Genomic DNA, 21770 nt, shown 5'->3' on the forward strand with positions numbered 1-21770 from the left:
CCAGGAAAGGCTTTCAACTTTATCTCCCGCCATGTAAATATCCCCGAGTGCCCCACGGAGGGACTTTGTTTTGCACCAAACAATATAAATATCCTATTTGCTGCAACGCAGGTGTGCTTTTCCTGCCCAAACTCTTTTTTTTTTAATTTTTTTCTTCTGTTCTCTCGTTTATAGTAACTCCTTATGCCACCCCTCCCCAACTCAGCTGGTTAGAAAAAAAATCACAGATGTTTACTTTATTGATATAACCTAGACCATAGTTAGGCTGAAGATAATATGCCTGGACTAGGAGTCATTTAGCAAATAATAGAGGCATTCTGGATGGTTTCCAACGTTACACATGTACTTGGTCATAAAATGATACGTGAAAAAATTAACATCTGCTTTCCTAAAATAAAGTGTGCCAAGTAGCTTTTTATGAATGCTTTCCTCATTTTAAAAAGAAATATGGAGAGATAAACTGGCACCCAGATGTATAGCATATTTATCATGGTTTTAGGAGTTAAAGGTAGCCATTTATTGCGCGAGCCATTTAAAAACTGACGTTTTAAAAGCTACTTAACCCTAGACATGCTTGCATCTTGAAGAGTCTTCCAAATTTTATTATTTAAAGAGGAATTTACTGTCATTTAATTGCATATCAAGGCAGAACTATGTGCAAATCGGGTCCTGCAGCCTCAGCTCCACAGAAACTCCAACTCATCTTTTATTTACCTAATTTCTCAGCAAGGTTCCCAGGCCCTTAAGAAGGCAGAGCTGGAAAGTTTAGTTGGGCTCTTTTTTGTTGTTGTTTAATTCCACTATTAGGAAATGAGGCCTACCTTTGAATTATTTCATTAGGATTTGGCCTTTTGGGGGAAGGGGTGGGAACCATAATCATTAGTGGCTTTTTATTATTTCTACAATAAATGGCTAGATTCTTTGTTGAATAAGCTGCTTGAATGTTTTGCAGATGTTCCACTTAGACCAAATCTGACCCCCTATTTCCTCCCAAATAAGTTGCTTAAACTCTCACTCCAGTCCATTTGCAGGAGAACACTCTTCCCCACCCTAGCAAGGTTGGAACTACAGGACATACCCTAGCTACACACACACACACCTCACTTTACACACACACACCTCACTTTACACACACACACACACCTCACTTTACACACACACACACACACACACACACACACACACACACACTCCCACCCACTGAGCTTCTGAGCATGGCAGAGGATAAGGAAAGGGAGGCAAAGGCGAGGTGTGCAGACAGCAGAGAAGGAGGAAGGCGGCCCAGTGGTCACAGCCCCGCGGAGGCGTGCCCTGCCCCGGCCCTCGCCCCCTTTTGTGCCTGTGGTTTGAAACACTGGAGGTGGCCCAGGTCCGTTTCCCTCCAAGGGCTGAGAATCTTGCTTTGCCAAGTGCTGGGGGGCATCCGCCCAAAGTGCTGGGGCCTCTCCGGGGCGCGGAGGCCAGGTCGAGGTCCCCGGGTCGCCGCGTGGGCGCATCCCTCGCCCCGCCCCGCCCGGCCGCGCGTGGGGACCGAGGGGCTTAACAAAGGGCTCCGCGGGGCGCGGGGCGCGGCCACGTGACGGCCGGGCGCAGCGTCGCGGGCCCGCGGCGGGGAGGGCGGCGGGCGGCCCGGGGAGCCCGCGCCGGCTCGGTTGCAAAGCGCGGCCCGGGCGGGTGAGAGCGGCGGGTGCAGAGTCGACGCCCGGCTCCGGCTCTGCGGCTCCGACCTGCGGACGCGCCCTGGGCCGGCGGGTGGCGCGGGGCGAGGGGGAGGAAGTGCGCCTTCTGAGTGACAGCACCCTTTCCACAGGGCAAACGGGGGACGGACGGGTTGGGGGGCTGCCAGTATGCATAGCGGACTTTTCAGGTTTGCAGTTATTTCCCCTCCCCCCTTAGCTATTTCCCTTTCTTTAAAATTTTGTCTTGTTCTTTTTTCTCTTTCTTTCTTTCTTTCTTTCTTTCTTTTTTCCTCCTCCTCTTTATTTTTCCTCCAAATCTTCTTCGAGCCTCTACGAATATGTGATGTCTTGATGTGTTTTCCGGAGAAAGACTGATCCAACTTTAAAAAAAAAAAAAAAAAAACAAAACATCTTTTAGGGGTGGAAAAAAATTACTGGGACATGTAAACAGGATTGCAGGATTCGCTGGCCACAGTCAGCAGTAAAGGCTTTAGGCTTTAGGCTTCCACACAGGATCTTTAAAGAGGGTCTGGTGGTACAGACAGGGGTCAGCTTAAAAAGTTCTCCCTCGCCCTAAAAACAAAACCTGTCCCGCTTTACTTCTTGTTAGAAAAGCGAACGTCCTCCTCTCCTCCTTTGAGAGCCTCTGAATTGAGGGTGGATGCCTCCCTGAGAAATAGGGATGGGAAGGGAGAGCTTATCTCACACACAGATTGTTTAAACCAGCTTTCAGATCATTTAACCTCAGGAATACTTTCATTATGTCCCTTCTCAACCCCAGCTTTTTAATTTTTTTCCTTTTTTTTTTTTAATTGAGAGACCCACGTCTTCCAGAGGAGAAAACCTTTTGAATCAGAGTTAAGCCCCCAGCGTCAGTTGTTTGTTGTTGGTGGTAGTTTTCATGATTATGACGGTTATTATGTCATCCTCTCCTTTTTGCACCTGATCTGATGGGAGAACTTTTTTAAAGAGTGTGCAATGAAGGACACAAAGACAGTATATCAGTGAAAAGAAGAAAGTGGCCCTTTTAATGGGAACTAAAGAAAACCCAAATGTAGATGAAGTGTACCGTAAAAGCTGCTTCAAAGTCCATCTTAATTCCCTTGGGCTCAGTCATCTCGGACATGTGATAATTGGGAGTTCTGCAGAGGTAAGGTGACCCTGGGTGGGGAGCCCTGCTGATGTGATGCCCTGCCCTATCATTCCAGCTACATTTGCACTAAGAACTCACAATATTCAGAGACCAGATTTGCCTACTCTGCCTCCCAACACTACCTGCCTATTAGAGTAAATTTTTTTGTCCTTCCCTGGTTACTTTGCTTACCAGGGGCGCCCTGTGCTCTATTCTACCTCCTCCCCACCCAGCAGGTTGGGATATTCTGGGTCAGATTCTAAAGTTTCTACTATTATTTTGTGACCAACTCTGTTGAATTTTCTATTTATTTTTGGACCTCAGGCTTTTTGGATCACAAAGTCCCCACAAGTAACACAGCAATAAATCTGAACAAAAATAAGACAGATTTCCTCATCGATGTGTAATAAAGTTAAAGGACATTGTTTTGTCAGACAAGCGCTAAGTAGAAAATAAATCTCAGAGTCTGGGGAAACAAAACGGAGCGCTGCTGGCATGTGTGTAAATTTACTTTTAAAAGCAATAAATCAATGTTAAATTAAACAGCTGGGTACCCTGTCTAAGAGAAGGTTCCATGTTTAAGAAGACCTTGATGGGAGAAATGTGTGATTTAACAAGACACACACACACATACACACACACACACACACACACACACAAAGATTTTTGTTTCGATCCAGAGGCAAGATTGACCTGGAAACTTTCTCTCTAAACTTCAGACAGGAAGGGGGAAGGAGAGGGCGAGAGTGAGAGAAATGTATCTGCTGTCCATCCTCAGATTTCTACACGTTTTCAGACATAAGGAGACAAGGAGGTTTTATAGGAACCTTTCAAATATTTTCTAAGTTATCAGTTAAGCTCTGAGGTCCTCTTTCCATTGGCTTAGGCTTGTTGTGAGTTTTGTTAGATCTCTTTCTGTAAATGCTATAACCTGTGGAGATACTTTAATGAACACACTGAATACCTTCTTATCAGACATCTCCTTTACTTTTGATGTGATTGTTTTGCATTGGAAATAACATAATAGAAAGATAAAGAGAACTGTTAATTTCTATCTATTACTCCTGTTTTCACTGAAAAACAAACTCGAGATTGGAGCAGAATTTAATACTCCACTGTAATATCATTTTAATATTTTATTTCCACTTACTATCATTATTGGTATTTTACACAATTATTCACTGAGGAAAATTGTGGGAGGTGAGAGTAGAGGAAAGAGACAAAAACAATTGAACACCCATGCTCGGGCTGTGTATTCTAAGAATAATGTGAATCAATGCGCTATTACAAGAGGCGATATTCAATAGTGGGGAATCTAGGAGTACTTTAAGGCTAGCATGTATATACACTGGATTTCCACCTGCTTTAAAATGAAATTACAAAAAGATTCTACAGTTCTTTAGAAAGCAGGCATACTATTGAACTCTTTTTTTTGCTTTATCAATTCGGATCGAGTGATTTCAAAGAAAAATATGGGGTTCTTGCCCACGTAGAAAGCAGTACATTGTTCTTGATTTGCTTTCTATCACAGCCTCAGAAGCTTTATTTTGTACTTATGTTGTTAGCCCACTTCCAAGGAAAATGCACATAATTTGGTAACATCATTCAACTTTAAAAATGGGAAAAATGCTGTCTTTCCCCTCAGGCTACAAACTAACAGGGCTATCTGACAGCATCCTAGCTACCTTTGACTTTCTTTCAGCCAAAGGGAAATATCAAAGACCAGGTTGCCTGGAGAAAAATAAAGTTATACTATTTATATTTGGGAGACAGTTTTCCATCTCCATGACCGTTCCTGGCTTGTTAAGTAAATCTGTGTCTTATGCCACTCAGAGATAGCTCTGACTGCCTGTCAAGAGACGTCTGGGTAGCCTTAGGAACTCGAAATGACTTCTCCCACCCTGCTAGGCTTTCCCAGCAGTGTGCTTGCCCCTGCACGGAAGCCCTGGGAATCATTTAAGCCCAAGGTGAGCCTTTCAGCCACTGCTCTTTGTCCCCATGTGGACAGGAAGATGCAGAACTAGCTGGACGCTGGGCTCTTTTTGGGGAGGAGGGGAAGGGATGGAGAGTCCGCCTGTTCTGATTAAAGACAAAAAAGCAATGCTGTGAGGAGCTGTCCTTCAGCCTCAGCAGAAGGCAGACTCTGTCCATCTCACCTCAGTAGTTATGTTTGTTTGAGTTGGCTTCTGGGACCAAGAGCGGAAACTTGCAGGTAGTGCTTTGCTTGGGTGAGACTGGGCCGGTGGTGGCATTACGGCAAGTGCATCTTTAAGTACCCTTAGCTGCTGCATCCCCTGGTCTCTCAGTGCTCTGTGCTCGGGTTGGGCGCGCTTTGATTCTAACTTTGTTTGCTAGATGGCGCTCGGTGTCTCAGGACCTTCCGTTTCAGAATTAAAGTGGCTTTTTAGCACTGTTGTTCTGAGCTAGTTGGGGGCATTTGATTAGCATAGTGATGGTAACGTTATTATTGACTTTGTTTCTGTCACTTTTGCTCTCTTTTTGACTAAGGTGGCTTTCAGGTAGGCGCTGCCTGTCTTAATCTATATACTAATAAAGCTTAAGGAAATTCTGCTCCTGAATCTAGGGCACATTTATGGTTCAGTTCCTCATTCTGATATGTTTCAAAAAGCACCTCAACTTTTCCTCCGGTCATCTGATTGAGGTTTGCAGGAAAGGATAAATCAGCAGGTCCAGATGGTTATTTGCAATTCTGAGGTTTCCCACCAGAGTCTACCAGTGGTTTCCACCACTGTTCCCCACTCCCATTTCAGGTTGAATTAAGCTGATCTTAGGGAACCTATTACTTTCATTTGCCATTATGGGATATCATTAATTGATTTTTAAAAGGCTAATGATTTATTTAAAGCTCCAGTACTAAAGCTGCATGTCTATCAAGAGGTATGTTTTACTATTGGTAATAAAAGTCACTACAAAGCTTGATTAACATGGTAATTTGTGGATTCTAATGTGTGTTTATTTGAACCACTAACTGATTCTTCTCAGATATTGAAGACGCATTTGGGTTTGGGGGGGATTCCTTTGTGTGGAAGCACAAAGAGAAAAAAGCGATAGTCCTAAGTTTGTGATGGAAAAAAAGATGAGCCCAAAGAACCTGCCTGCTGTTTTGTTGAATGAAGATGTCCGGTCCACAGCACCAGCACTGTCTCCACATTGTCTGTCCTTTAGAGGAAGGGTTGCAGGTAAAGGAGAGAGCAGTGGCAAGTGAGGGAAAAATTTTTCTTTAAGGACATTTTCCCAACACTTTCACAGAGGAGGGTTACACTTGTTACTCACTTTTAGAATTTTGGGGAACTAATTTGTACAGAAATGTTCCACTTTTGGAAAGATTAATACCACTCAGGGCTGGGTGGCTCGGAAACCTTTTGTTGAGTTCAGGCTGCTTTGGGGAAGAACCCCGCAAAGTCTCTCTCTAGGTGTTAGGCTGAAACTAGCAGGCGCTGAAAACCTAGAGAGGAAAATTTACAACTTGATCAGCCCCAGCCACACACCAAAAACCTGCTGTGGATGCAAACATATGTTCCAGATTAAGTTAAGCAAATGGTGTCGGTTCTTTCTTCCCCCAGGTTGAAAGTTGATCAGGAAAATTCAAATTTAAGTGTGCTGTGCTTAGTGGATCACTAGATTCTCAGATGCTTATAAAATCCTCTCCAGCCACTGACTGGAGAGTTCCCATATATTTCCATGACCTCCTTGAGGTCCTAGGTTAGCATCTCCTGTAAATTAGTAATAATTCCACCCAGGCATTATTTTCTAGGAACGCAAGCAGTTTTAAAACTTGGCTAATGTGAAAACTGGCTAGATTCTTCCCTCTGATATTAAAGTACTAGGTAGCCAAAGTGTAACTCAGTTATTCTAATGGTTTCTCTCTTGTACTGTACACTTACATTTTAAAATCTGATCTTAAAAGTACAGAATTTACCTTCAAGTTCTTTCAAAGTTTCATTCACTAGAGGAACAGGTGATTTTTTTCACAGGATGAGACAGAATGAATGAATGTTACTGAAGCTTTTAATAATGTCAAGAAACACCAAAATTATGATATTTCTTTCAATGGGGTAACTGTGTCTCAAAAAACTCGCCGTGATTGTCCAGCCATCTTCCAACTCAATTATTTGAGGACCAGGCTGGCTACTAAGTTGTTTGGCCAGGAAGTTTGAATTAACTTCTCACTGTCTAAGATAGCTCTATGGGTGAGCCGAAGAGAAGGAAATCAGCCTTCAGACACCTCTGGAATCGCGGGAGTCCAAGCTCATTCCCTTTACCTCTCCCATTTGGAACGATCGCCCTGCAGATTCTAATCAATATTGTCATGTTGAAATTTGGTAGTTATGGTTTATACCTCTTCTTGTCCCAGGAGGTTTGGGCAAATGTTTAGAGATTGCTGATTTCTAAGAACCTTGGTCAGGAATCCTATTCTTTTATAACATAGAAAGTACATGCATTTGTTTAAGTAAGCAGTGTATATTTGACATTGACAAATGGCAAGAGACAAGGAAACTAATTTTAAAAGACTTGGAAGGGGAAAAGTGTGTAGGACAGCAGCAGTCCTACAAAAGAGTAGGGCTGGGATTAAAAGAAAAATTGAATACTGAGGGAAAAATGACTGCATATGCTCTAGGATGGTGTAAAGTTTCATTGAACATGGTCAGGTGGGCCAGGGAGACCTGATCGATACCCTCAATGTTTTGATTCAGTACGTGGAAAAGTGAACTTCTCATACTTCCTTTCTTTGCATTTTTCTCTGGCAAAAGTGGTTCTATCAAAAGTGGTGAAAGTTTTTGACTTAAAATAATCTAGAAAAGTCATTCTGAAATTAGATCAGGAACTAAATTAATTAAATAATTATTTTAACAACTCCTTCCTCTGGAGTCAGAAAGAAAATTTCTTCTGAAGAAAACAGATTCCCTCCCCCCAATCCGACTGACAGCAAACCCTCTGCACCCAGGCATTCAGGAAGTGCTACCTGTTTACCCCAAATCTGTACAATTCCCTCACCCCCACAAAGGAAAACCTCAAGTCCTGCTCTTTGCCTGATTCCCTTTTTTGGCTCCTAAACTCCAGAAAGATAATAGGAAATGTTTCATTTATGCAAAAAGGGAAGCTCAGTTCAGGAGATGAGCTCCCAAAAAACATACCAACCAAAGACAGACAGACGTATGGAGATATTTCAGTTTCGGGTTCAGATAGTGGCAGGTGCACCCTAGTCTAGAATGTGCCATTCAACAGGTCCCCCTCGAAACTCTGCCCATGTCCGCTGCTATATTGCATCAGCTGAGGTGAGTTTTCCCCAGTTTCAACAGGTTGTGCCCTTAGTTTAAATAGCTCTGGGCATGGCAAAGCCTCTCTAGTACAGCATGGTTTTATCTTAGTATTTGGACAAAACGACTCTCAACACCGAAAGAATGACCCAACTATAAGGAAAACAAATTTTGGGAAGAAAAATTCCAGCAGTTACTTTGGAGACTAGGAAAGGGCAAAAAGTTTGTGTAAGTAGTGTAGTAGGAGAAAGCGGTGCTTATGGCTCTTCGGAGAAAACAAATTAAATTGCTACCCCATGCAAGTGTTAATGAAACGTTTGTAGGTCTGAAAGGACAGAAAAATACAGCATTTTGAGGCTAAGTTGCTGCTAAACTGTGGAATGCAGTGAAATTTTTTTTGGTCATATTACATCAGTGAATAGCTTCATCCTGAATTTATCCATCTTAATCTATGTTACTATACATATAAAATTTGAAAATGGTTTATTGAGGGTGTTTTGTACGAAAGAAATCGCTTAATTTAAGATATTGGAGTCTTCTCTTTCTTGATATTTCTTTTCACTCTCTCGAGAAGTTTAGATTAAGTTGGTTTAAAACCACTTTTGTACAATCCATCTTTAACAGAAATTTGTTTTTGGCGTCTCACTTACTCTAAACGTAATATTTTTGTTCTCAATGTTAATTCAAGAGAGTGGATCAACAGAACAGAGTCCTGGTAAGAGAGGAGAGATTTCACTCAAAGCCCAACACATGGAGTAAGTTTCAATACAGCACAGTGCAATTTGAAATCTTTTAAAAACTAGTTTTGTCTTAGGGGTGGCACCTGAAGAGTTGTTAGGGCGATCAAGCTGTTAAAAAGACACCCCACAGAAAGTGATCTGCCTTTGTGGTACATGGCTTATCTCGACTGTGAAAAAGAAAGTCACACAGGGAGGTGTATGGAAACGCACAGGTAGGGTTGAGGTTTGCGGAGAAGCAGCGGCGGATCCCGAGCCTGCCGCCCCTCCTGACTGCAGGCACCTAAGTCGCTGTCAGGGTTTTTACTGAGCTGCCAGGCCCCCGGTCAGGCGTTAAGCCGCCGAGTCCCGCTCCGGGGCTGCAGTGAACCAGTGAGTGAGTGAGTGAGTGAGTGCCCGGTTTGCACCCGAGCTGCTGCACAGTTCCGGCCCCGCAGAGCCTCGGCCCGGGGCCCCAGGAGTTTGGTGTCTTTGGCTGGCAGACTTGGGGGACCACGAACCCGGAAGCCTGTGCTCCTGGTGCAGGTGGACCTCCTGCATCACAGTCCGCACAGCCCTGGCCAGCCGAAGAGGGGTGGTGCAAAGCTGTTGGGAGGAAGGTGAAGGCTGGACCGGGAAGACCCTTACCAGGAAGGCGGCTGCGAGCGGGGCTGCTTGGAGCGCGGACCAGCGCAGTTCGGGGAGGCGCGCAGGGACAACTTTTGAAGCTTTGATGAGCCCGGGCGAGCAGCAAGCGAAACTCACCACCAAAGTGGACTGCGCACACTTTCCACTCACTGTCGTTTTGGGCTCAGATCCTACGATTTCGGGAGCCAGTTTTCTGTGGTGGGGGGAGTGGCCAGAGAAGGGAATCTGGCGAGGCCCGGACTTCGGGGTTCCAGCCAACAGCAGGCAGGGGGCACCGCGGGCGCTGTCCATGGTGCTGGGGAGAGCGCGGCTTCCTTTCGCTTCTCTCTGCTTGTCCCAAACCCAGCTCAGGTGTAAAGGGAAAGGGACGCCAACTCCCCCGTTAAGATTTTATTCCCCCTGCCTTACAATGTGGAAAATAGAGTTCGGCTGTATAATTTCAACAGTCCTCTAGGAGGATTCGGCTCTTCATTTCTCATTCATTATTGCTGAGAGAGAGGTGTTAAACGGTCATCACAGGTAGTCTTCCACTTTTCAAAGTAAAGTCATCAGCAATTTTTGATATTCAAAGTAAAGATAAGAGTGGAAAGAAAAAGAATGATTTGAGATTCTGCACATATCCAAAGGCAATTCACCATTTCGGGATTTGGTAGGAAATAAAGCACGACTTAACCTGCCAGATGACACGAGTTTATTGAGAAAGTACTATATAAATTTCTTCAATTTTGCCTAAGTAATTCTTTAAGCTGCATACTTTGCCAAATGGCATATTTAAATATTTTTCAGCAAAAGTAAAAGAAGCAAGTTGCCTACTGTAGTGTATGAATTAAGAAATAAGAACTCATTCTAAGTATTAAAATGGTATTTGAACAGCTGTATTTTCAACAGGACAAATTTGATTCCTTTAAAAAAAGGTGATCAAAAAATAGGATATAGGTAAATTATTTCAAAATTTGGACAAATAATTAAATAGACATGTAACCTACTTAGTAAGAGTCACATTCTTGTAGCACTGCCCCCCCCCATTGTGTGACAAACAGGTAGACTATTAGATATGTTTGGTCGAAGTAGAAATGTGAAGAACACAAATAAAAATTGATCTTGTTTTAATTATGAAAATCTTATTTAGCCTCAGCAACTAGAATCCATGTGACAATGAAGAAGAGGACATGAATTTAAACAGCTGACACAGTGATCAGCAGCCACTGACAGCATCTCATTTGATATTTGATATCAAGCACTAGATCAATATTTGTAAGATCAATGCAATTTTAATGGTTTTCTTTCAAAACCGTATGAAAGCCAAATTGTGACTCTGTGCTAGGATTATTTTTAGAGCTAGTTATTCCCAGGGACAATATTAAGTAATTTACTGAAGCAAAGCAAAAGAAACAAAACAAAACAAAACCACTACAACAAACCATCAATATTTCTTCAGTTGATAAATCCTGATTATCCAAGTACCCAGAGAAAGTGTGAACATTTATTGGAAAAAGGCCATTTATTTCATTGTGGTTTAAAAAAAAAAAGAAAATAAGCCTTTGAAAAATTCTTTGGGGTTCATGAAGATGAACTGGATCAGAGATAGCCTTCTCAGACACAATGGGATTAGGTGGTACTTGAGCAAAAAGAAATGAAAATGATAAAAAGGGAAGACCTAGGCCTTTTAGGTATAGGGTCAATCCTCTCGAGTGTGAACTTCAATGGGAAATAACAGGGTTTTTTTTTTTTTTCTGCATTTCTAGTAGAGTAGAAAACTGAGAGCCCTTTCTGATACTCTAAGCAATGCTCTCACAAAGGTCAAATAGAGAGGGAAAAGTAAATGGGTATAAAAATATTGCCCACTACTTTCCATAGAAGAGTTTATAACAAAATAAAATGCAACTAATTCTTACTTAGAGGAACATAGTTTTAAACATATTATATTTTGATTCATTTGGTTACCAACTCATTGTGACAAAAACGCTAAACTTGGATTTATTTTTACAGATTCAATTTTGAGGAACTTTCAGCTAGAGCAACCCAAGACCATCTGTACCAACAATTTCTGGGGAGGTGATTGATGGGTGTGTGTGTGTTAGAGGAGATGTAACTAGGTAAACATTTCAAAAGAAAGCAACAAAGGTGAGCTGTGGTGATTTTAGGTAGTGTTAAAGACAAGAAGAGGTTAAAGTTTTTAGGTTATAAGACCAAGAAAATGTGGGCATTTGTAATTTAAGTTTAATTAAAGACAGGAGAAATTTATTTTCTTTTCACTCAAAATGATAGGAACATTTTAGAAAACTTCTGATGCTTAACCCCAAAAGACCTCTCATTGTCTTTCACATAGAGAATACTTCCAAATTATGCAATTCTTTCTTCACGTGTGTATTTTTTCTTGATATTTTTCTGGATGACAGTAAGTTGTCTGATGAGAAAGTGACAGATCACTTCAAATAAAGGGCATTGCACTACATGCTTTTAAGTAAAATTCATAACTAAGTCTTTTTGTGGCACCAGACACCTTGTATATTCCTGAAAACTCTAGACAAGTGGATATTTTCCAGGATTTTAATAACCCCATAAAGAAGTCACTGCATGTGCCTCTCTGTTCCGTTGTATTTCAAATTTGGCAGGTTACCTATAAATTAAAGACATCAACAGTTTAAATCAATTTTTCTTTAATAAAACAAAGTCACCCTTACAACAAGTACACATTACATATAAATAGAGAACTTATAGATGCAAATAACTTGAAAGTATTTACTGTAATGTCTTAGAGATTTTGAACTTGAAAATTTAGTATAAAAGAAGTTTTAAAAACATGCACAGTGACCAACATTCACTGAGCATCTATGGTACAAACACCAAATAAGCATGTACATAATTTTTATGTTTCAGGTGGAAGCAAAGGACACATATACCCTATGGATGGATATGGATGTGTGTGAGGTACATACCCCTATGTGCTTACACGCACATTTTAATGTCTTTTTAAAAAACCCTGAGTTATTTTAATGAAGACAATGAACTTTACATTCTTGGTGATTATTTCAGACTTCATTTTGGCTAATCATAATTTGACAAATTTTCCTCATAGCATGAAAGACAGTACTTAGAATTCAAAAGTTTAGTGCACCAAAAAATGCTGCTCTTAAGCCACTTTGAAGTAATGCTGGTGAGTCTACAATCCAGATCTACATGTTAATCTCTAGTTTTGCCTTCAAACAGAATTCAGTTACAAAGAACTTGGAAAGATTTTGAATCTATTCAGGAGAAGAAAACTCTTTAATTTTCTGAGGAGTAAAAACTCCCCAAGAAACTTCATATAGCTTCTTAGATTTTGCTTAGCATACGTGATAAAACATTGATTGTTGCAGTTTGGTGACCCATGAAATTTGGGGGTTAGTTTTCTCTTCAGACCAGAGCATATAATTATGCAAATAAAGAGCTGTCACTGATCTAGTGAAATACTCACAAACACATGCACTCTGAAATTGGACAGAAAAGTGAAAATGGTTGGTGGTGTGATGGTGCCATGGTTTATTTTCCTGCCAAGTTTCTATCCAAGTTCATTATTCAAATTGTAAACTTTAAAAAGAGACATATCATTCTTGGGGCATTGGTTGTCTTTTCATTTCAGATTCTTTGTATTGGGACTGCAGGCTGGTCACAAAGTACAGTCCAACATTATTTTACCTATGATGGTTTCCCATATTACCCAATGTAATTGCTAAGGGAGAAAAACTGGTCTGGAAAGAAAGATGTAGGACCTCTCTAGATTTCTTTCTAGAAACATGTCATGTGTTTTAAACAGAACTCGATTGCAATAATCCAAAGAATATAATGAAAGCTTTCCCACAAGCTCAAGGGAAGAGACTGGGAAAAGTTGCCTGGAAGGTCTCCTGCATTCAGTCCAAATTCCATTTTGAAGCCTTTTATATCCAAGGTGGAAATACTTGGTCATTCCGTGATGTCTCCTTAAGGGTTAAACTTTCAGGTCATCTTTCTCGTATTTAGTAATTCTTTTCCTTTTGTGGTTCACTTACAGTTATTGCTCCTATAAAAGCTTTGTACTAAAAATTAATAAGAGTTTTTCAATCTGCTCATGCACTTAGGCATCAAGGCCTCCCAACTCCAAAGTCACCAGCACACAGACTGTTGCATAATTTTAGATGTCATGGAGAGAGTCCCACTGATGAAATCCGAAAAGGCTCATGTCAGACCACTGACTGCTAAAGACATCACTACATGAAAGATCAGTGGTGTGAAACTTTAAAAACATCGATCCAAATGAATCAATCAACATTCATCCTTCCTAAGTGGGAGGTTTAAAATTATTATTGTTGCTTTTTTTTAACCCTACATAGATTTCAAGATAAATGCTGGAATGCTTTGATGACTGCTTCTATTCTTGAAACTCTGTTAATCGACTTTGTGCTGTTTCCCCCTTTTCAACATCTTCCACTTGGTGTACATTCTTTACTTTAGTACAGTGCATGACAGTGGCAATGCTTTAAATCTCAAACCGCCTAATAAAGCTGATGCTTTAGGTAGGGTAGCTTTAAGCTCTGTGAAGTGTTGATTAAAAACCTTTTCTCAGACTCAAACTGATCTTTTTGGAGATTAATAGAATATTAGATAAAAGGAAGACGAACAATTCAAGAGACTCCCACTCAGTCATTCTATACAAGGAAGGAAGGAAAGTATTCAATCTTTGAAAGGGAGTACCTCCTAGCGTCTTTTATTTTATATTATTACAGTCCCTAATAAGTAATCATAAAATCGCCATCACCATTATTCCCCCTTTGCCACCCATATTTCAAAGATGAGAATGCCTCACATTGATTTAAGGATTTTTTTTCCCACAGAATCATGGGGAAAGTTTTTGAGAATTTTTACACTTGCTGTAGTAGTAATCCTTCTTAAATGAATCAGAAGCATAGCCTCTAAGAGAAACCCATCAGTTCACAATAAAAACTATGATTTAACAAGAGTCATCATACACTTTTGAGCTGGAGCTCCAGATAATCCAGAGAAACATAAAAAACTGAAGTATTAGGACTTAATATAGTTAATGTGTCTAGTCACCCACATCCTCTCAAAGAAGTTATGTATCTTAAAAGAAGGAACAACTGTAAAATAAATGCAAGTTAATTCAGATTGGATACAGTACATCAAGGACCTAGGTACGAGAATTTGGGAGCAATTTAATCTCATCCAACTTGCTTTGGAAAACACATCTACCTATAGATGATGTGTTCTTGAAATTTTCTTGCCAAGGAGATGTTTAGCTTTAAAAACAAATTACTTAAAATGGTAGCTTTGTGAAAAATGTAAGCCAAACTGTGCTAAAGTTGAAGTCTGAATATCACATTACAGCAATAATAATAGTAACTACAAAGCTTCAAAGTTGACAAGTACTCTCCCATTATTCCTTGATAGTCCAGCTTTTAAAATTTGTACACACTTTATGAATAAAGAAACTTCTGAACAAGAATAATACACAGTTGCTTATTGGGGAAACTTTTTATTTTAAAATGATAAACAGAAGTATAAGATATATAGGAAACCCCTGTGCTTTAATTTTGCTTTTTGACATATAAACAAGAATGCAATCTGGGTTAAAGCACAAGGCAGAAATTGCAGAAAAGGACAATTATTATAAGGAGATGGTCCACCTTTTAAGAATCCATGAAGACTTTGAAAAGCTGCTTGATTAGTTACCTTCAAAAAGTGTCAAAGCTTATCAGCCTTTATATTTCAACTGAACTATTCTGAACTTTAGATTTGTCAACAACTCCTTTCCCATTCCACTTGCTCTAAAAACTAAGTATATAATTGAAATAAAATGTTCATATTCTAACTTTAAACCTCTAACCACCTAAAGACCTTTCCAAGGAAACCAGCATGGGAGATCAGAGAAGCACTGTTCACACTGGCTGCCCCTGGGCAGGCAGGCGATGGCCAACTGCTTGCTGTTACCGCAGGAAAATTGTGGTGAACAGTGTTATTACGTTTACACCAAGAGACCCACAATCAACAAGTTTAAAAAAAAACCAGTTTCCAAGGAATCTGATCAGTTTTCGCTGGTGGTCTGGAATAGTTTTCCTAGCTCCCTCTGGGTTGCCACAGCTTAGAGCTACAAGTATAAATTACATTTACACAAGTTAGGTTTGCAAATAGCTCTCTATACATAGTTAAACAAGGCCTTACAACCCAGTAGTTTTAAAGTATTAAAGGCAATTAAACAGCGATTTTGTCTGTTACAAGTAATGGATTTTAAAAAGAGGTGAGAATTGGAGAGAGGAATAGGAGTCATTTGGTTTATAAGTTTCTGTACTTCAGCTGCAAAAGCTTCACAAATTAAGCACTGCACAGGTACTGGCTTTAAATTGTCACAAAATTAGTTTTACGTGAACATTTTCATATACTGAAAACACCACACAATTTATAACACTTGGAAAAATATATTCAATCCACATCAATTCTCAGATCCTCTCGCTGGAAGATATCATCACTTTACACAGTCTCCTGTTACTTTTAAATGAGAAAGATCAGATAAAAAGGGTCAACATCACAGACCAATATGCTTGACACTGTTGGGCTTACACATTTTAAACCACCTAAAAACTGGGTAAAATGCCATTTTGACTTTTCCTTTTATGTTATTTTTTGCTTAAGTAACATCAAAAGATATACAGACATGACCACTGAAAATATCACTTTAATCTGCCATCATTCAAACTACTGAACTCATGAATGAACATATAAGATATTATCATTTTTAAAACTTGCTTAAGTCGGTTAGTAATATAAAAACGTTTATCTGTGAGGTGACTGACTGTAGGTTATTTCTCTGAGGCGTAAGAGAATTCTAAGTCATTTTGGGTACATGTTATCATGTCCTCAAATAAGGCAGGCATATCAGTTGTTGCATACACTTTTAAAAAGGATGAAAAATATTAAATTCAGAACCTCATCTATTAGAAACAATCTTCACACGATAATTAAATTCTTCAAGTAATTAAAAACTGATAATGTCAAGTTTAATACTTAAATTTGAAAGTCAGCAAAATCTTGACTTATTTTATCACTTGTATTTCACAGTGTTTGCCAGATCAGAGCTGGATTAAAATACTCAGCTGTTGAATCTGTAGGACAAAAAGCCTTACACAGAAGTGGAGTACTAAAAAATACACCATTGCACTTGGGTATGAACATCTATCCCACCAAGTCTCTCTTTTCCCCTTGGAGAATAAAACTGAAAGAATCATTTTTGCCCTACTTAGTCTTCCAGAAGGAAAAGGCTCCAGAGTACAGTTTCATTTTCCTGATGTCAGTAAAAAAATTCTATCCCTGAAAGGGTTCATAGTAGGTCATTCTTCGGATTAACAACAGCCACAACCATACCCACCCAAACCCTTCCCCACAGTAACATTTAAAAAGTAAAACTAAAGTGTGCTATCTAAATTGCAGTGCCACTCAATGCACAGCACATATTTAAAAAACAAAGTCAATTCTAATCATTTAGTTGGAAATTCCATTGAAAGTAGGACCTTTCACACCTATCCTTAAAAGATCTGCTCATTATGTCTGGATTCAGACAGTGTCTTCTGAAATGAGAGACTTGCAGACAGCCTCACACTCAACTGGCAAAGATTTTCAGCAGTAATGCAGATTCGGTATTTTGTAAGACTTTTATGCAAAGTTTTTCTTCTGGTCTCGAAATGAAAATAGATCGTTAGGGAGAGAACAATTTGCACTCCCGAAAGTATTCCATAGTGCATGGTGGCATTCATGTTGTGAATTTAAATTTGGTATTTCCTGGGGCGGGGGTAGAGAGAAAGAGAGAGAGAGAGATGGACAGAGAGACACAGAAAGTCAGAGAGGGAGAAGGAGGAGGAACGGGGAGCAAAGGGAGGGAGGAAGGGTGGAGGAGACAGAGTGAGGGGTAGAGAGAGAGACAGAGACAGAGACAAAGAGAGACACAGAAAGACAGAGAGACAGACAGAGAGAGAGAGAGAGACAGAGAGACAGAGAGAGAGAGAGCGAGAGAGAGCGCGAGAGCGCGACAGGGAGACAAAGACAGAGAGACAAGCGGCATCTAAGATACCTTCGGGGACCAGGGAAGCCCTAGTTCGCGCGTGTCTGGCCGTGCAGGCGGGCGCCAGGCCCCGGCCCGGCCCGGCCCTGTAGTCAGCTCCGTTGCTCGCGGCCGGGACGCGCGGCCGCCGCAGCCTTATTGCTTTGACAGTTGCACTCATCTAGAAATAATGCAAAACGCTACCCAGACGTGTATATGGCGACCCCGCGCTCTGAGAGGAAAGCAAGCTAATGAGGCGGCGCTGGGGTCCCGCCGGCCGGCGCTCACAGCTCCTCGGGCTGCGTCCGCTGCGAGCGGCGCGTGGCTGCCGGCTTCGCCGCGCTGCTCCTGGCCTCCGCGGCCTCGGCAAAGAATTTGAAAATAGACGGGAAGCTCTTCCAGGAGGTCAGCTCGTGGCGGTCGGTGCCTGCGGGGAGAGACACAGAGCGGGTTACCAAGCGGCGTCGCCGGCCGGCCCGCGCCCCTCGGACTGCAGGGCCACAGGCGGCCGCCGGCCGCGGCGCCACCCCGGGGCCCAGGCCGCTCCGGCGAGTCCCCAGCCCGGGGCGCGGCCGCGCGTGCCCCGTAGGTCGCTGAGCGCGGCCGGGTCCCCGTGGGCCAATGGGGGAGCGCGGGCGGGCCCCGCCCCCCGCTACCCTACCCACTCCCGAGGCGCGCGCGGGATTGGCTTCCCCAGAGCGTCCACGCCCACCCGCGAGCACCCAGCGGCGGGCTCCCCGAGGGGGTTGGGAGTCTGCCTTCACCCAGCAGCTGTGATGCTGGGCACCGCGCCTCAGCGAGGTCGCAGGTCGCGGGGACCACATAGTACGGGATGCTAGAGAAGGACCTGCGTAGAAGAGAGGCAGGTGCTTGCAACATCCTCGAAGGCGACTTTTTTTTTTTTTTTTAACTGTTTTTTGCGGGGGGGAGGGGGCAGATTTAGAGACGCTAAGAAAAATACTTTCAACGCAGTAACTACTAAAAGAGCATTTAGGCCTCCTACTGTGACAGGAGGAATTCCACTTTTAAAAACTCAAGTTAGCTGTCAGTTTACACAGGGCTACTTTATTTTACTGAAGCTGCTTTTATGGCTTTGATTTAATATTAATGTATACTGCTTTTTCAAATCAAGTCTACCTTTAGTGTGAGACAGGCAACGCTGGTAACAAAGATAAAGGCATGAGGATAGATGAAGAAACACATTAGCCTGTGTTTGATTACTTATGCTAGCTTTTATCATTTCACCAGTAGCTTCATAACTGAATTTTTAAAGTTCAGAAATAAAAATAATTACAAAGACTCTTATGTAGGTATAATGAACAAATAGCCAGCCTTGAAACAGTTGTAATATCTTCCTATGTCACTCAATTATGCAGAGATATTGCTTAGAAGTCTCTGAATTCAGGGCCTCTGTCTGATACTTTAACACTGTTAATGGTAATTCTCTAGTCTGTAATAGTAGGTCATTGCTATGGTTACTCTACAATGGTGCAACACTTTGCTTTCCCCTTCAGCTATTCGCTGAGACCTGGTAACCACATTTGTTGCCTAGCAACAGTTTTGTGACAGTATCACAATCTGGGAGTTACAACAATAAGGATGCTACGGCTGCGGTCGGTGGGCCAGAGAGCAGAAAGCTACAGTCTGTGCATGTGACTCATCGGTGGGCGATGGCCCTACCAGAGGTCCCCACCCCTCAGAGGTGCCGCATCCTCCTCTCCTCTGGCCTCAGGAGTATGCACTTGGAACTCAGATCCAGTACTGAAGTCACACCCTGGAGAAACACCCCCAATACTACTGTACTCAGGTTAAAAAGAAGGCCACTTCTCTATTTGCTTATTTCAGGCGAAATTCGAATTATTTGAAGGAAGGGAAGGGTGTATGTAGGTTTACCTTGGTAGAGCTAAAATGCCTGTTTTCCCACAATTTATGGTAGAATTCTGGACAAGAATTCGATCAATCAATCACTCTATATATCTCCATCAATGGATTATATACAGTTTCAAATTAAGACATCCACATAGGACATCCAGATATTATTATTGATTTATTGAAATGATAGTCAAGGGATTCTACTGAATTTAGAAGGATTTTACATTCCTCAAATATAAGTGAAAAGTTCTAAATACCCGCAGACCTACGCTTTAAATAAAATTCTGTAATATATCTAGAAGAAAGCTCAGTTGCTGAGATTTATGAAATATATCTGTCTGTTTTCCTGTAGTGTTTCCAGCCCTGGTTTTAGTTCAATGACAACTATTACACTGCACTTATGATATACTATTTTGAAAAGTCAATTGTATTTCTTTCTTTGAAAGGGCATTTTCTAAGAACACCCACCTCCAAAATCAGTCAGCCAAAAAGTGTTAATTGTCTCTTTTCCTCCCCATTTCTCAAGATGCCAGCCCCACTTAGCATTTCCTCCACAGTGGTCACACTTACACCTACGAGTGTTACTAAGGCTATGATCAATTTGTAAGCTTTCTCAGGGAAATCCTCTTGTAGTTCCTGCTACCCCCTGAAAACCAATTCAATCTATGAATCTAGAGGGACTTAAGAAGCCAATGGTCTAAAGCAATTTTGATTCCTTTATTTTTTCTTTCCTGGTGATAGTCTTTCTGTAAGATGAACAAATTTCCCTGGTGATGAAATTACTACAAAAGCTTTTTAGTTTTAGCTTATGATGACTCTCTGCTTGATTAGTCCTGGGCTGAAAAGATCAGAATCCCAGAGGTGAGTACCAGCGCTGACTCGCGACATGTACCCCTATGATTTAAGAGTAGAAATAATGAGACTGTGTGCATCTGTCAGAGGAAGGGAATTAGTAAGAGTCAAGTTTGTGAGCAAGGCAGGTCCTCCAGTGAACTACAGAGAAGGGTGTATGTGTGTGTGTGTATCTTTCTCTAAACAATGATAATATGAATATCTTATACACAAATATCTTTTTTATATTTTTGGAAATATGTTTTAATAATTTAAAAAATAGCATTTGGAAATTGGATAACTGCAAGTCCATTTTGGGTTGCATGTACACATTTCAATCATGTGTTGGAGATCATTTTAACAATTCAGGGATAACACCCAGTGAAAATATTTACAAATTAATATGAAAATCTACCTGTGACATTGCTCAATGAGTGGCAACTTCTCAGATCAGCTTTCTAGTACTTACAAAAAGTACATCATTTTAGGGAAGTTAAGAGTTGGGCCATTTATTCCATCAATATAGAAACATTAAGCCATTATTAAATTATGTGCTCATAAAAGGATATAAAAGGTTGAAGTTTAAATAAAAAGCATCCATTTATTAATGAATTGCAATGAGGTGGCAGGAAGAGCAAAAGCAGTCCATTTAGCACTAACCATGTTACTTACAAGTGGTAAACACAACTTAGCAGAGCGGGCAGGATCTTTCCTTTACCTCATTATCCCTATCCAAAGTTCCCCTTTGTATGGACTGTGAAATTCTCTTCATTTTTCAAATCCCCATTTTCCAGTCCAGAGGGACACACATAAAGTAGGCATAAAGTGTTCTCCCACGCTAACTGCTGGCCAGTTCTCAGGGAATATTTTGTGGATCCTTTTGGATTGGGAGGCTTATGTATTGTAGCTGGACAGTTCATTTTTTTTTATTTTAAAGAGAATGAAACAGAACACAGCAGATCAGAACAATGCAAGCAACACAGGATTTCAAAACAAGACAACAGGAAATCAATAGTGGCTACCACCATGCCTCCTGTTCTCCCCGAAATAGTTGTCCATATCTTCACACTCAAGGAATTCAAACAAAACAAAACGTATAAAACCAATCAAAGCAAAGGAATGAAAGCATTACCAACCTTCAAAGCCAGGCAGTAAGATAATCAACAGTGGCTACCATAATGTCTCTTGTTCTCTTTGGACAGTTCATTTTGAGGTGAATTTTTGGTTTCTTAATCCATAAAATTAATCTGGTGTTAGAGTAAAAGTAAAGGCTCACAGTGCTTTACCAGGAAAAGTGGCTTTGTCAGTCTCAATCAGTGGCTTGAGGGTAGTGACCTCTGGAGCTATTCTGGACACTGGTGGGAATATTTTTGGTGGCCAAGCAGTTGGAAGAGGCTATTGGCGTTGAGTGGGAGAAGGTCAAGGATGGGTGGATGCCCTGTTACTTGCATGGCAGTACAGTATGATGAACTGTTTTGTAGCCCACATGGTTTTTAGTGTTCCACAGTTATTCATGTAGTTGAAAAACCTATTTATAATTATATAGGC

The 21770-nt window shown here is 41.2% G+C and overlaps 1 protein-coding gene and 1 long non-coding RNA gene across 14 annotated transcripts in view; one reads left to right on the forward strand and one right to left on the reverse strand.

Annotated features, from left to right (window-relative positions):
• Window positions 1–21770, forward strand: part of LOC111754443 (uncharacterized) — a 30314-nt gene that overhangs the window by 2131 nt on the left and 6413 nt on the right. For 5 of the 7 annotated variants that reach the window (XR_010046420.1, XR_010046425.1, XR_010046424.1 and 2 more), the window contains exon 1: window positions 17944–20252. The exons of the other annotated variants lie outside the window; for them this stretch is intronic. This is a non-coding gene — a long non-coding RNA (uncharacterized LOC111754443). Of the gene's footprint in view, window positions 1–17943; window positions 20253–21770 lie in introns of those variants that run through there. 7 annotated transcript variants of the gene reach the window in all.
• Arb2a (ARB2 cotranscriptional regulator A) overlaps window positions 14948–21770 on the reverse strand; it is a 420978-nt gene continuing 414155 nt past the window's right edge. For all 7 annotated transcript variants that reach the window (XM_063245345.1, XM_063245343.1, XM_063245337.1 and 4 more), the window contains one exon: window positions 14948–17946. In XM_063245345.1, the coding sequence (XP_063101415.1) occupies window positions 17804–17946 (143 nt within the window). In that variant the 3' untranslated portion in view covers window positions 14948–17803. The remainder of the gene's footprint in view (window positions 17947–21770) is intronic.

This window comes from Cavia porcellus, unplaced genomic scaffold (genome assembly GCF_034190915.1).
Source record: "Cavia porcellus strain 051 isolate PalLab524CR breed Dunkin Hartley unplaced genomic scaffold, mCavPor4.1 scaffold_2, whole genome shotgun sequence".
NCBI classification, from domain to species: Eukaryota; Metazoa; Chordata; class Mammalia; order Rodentia; family Caviidae; genus Cavia; species Cavia porcellus.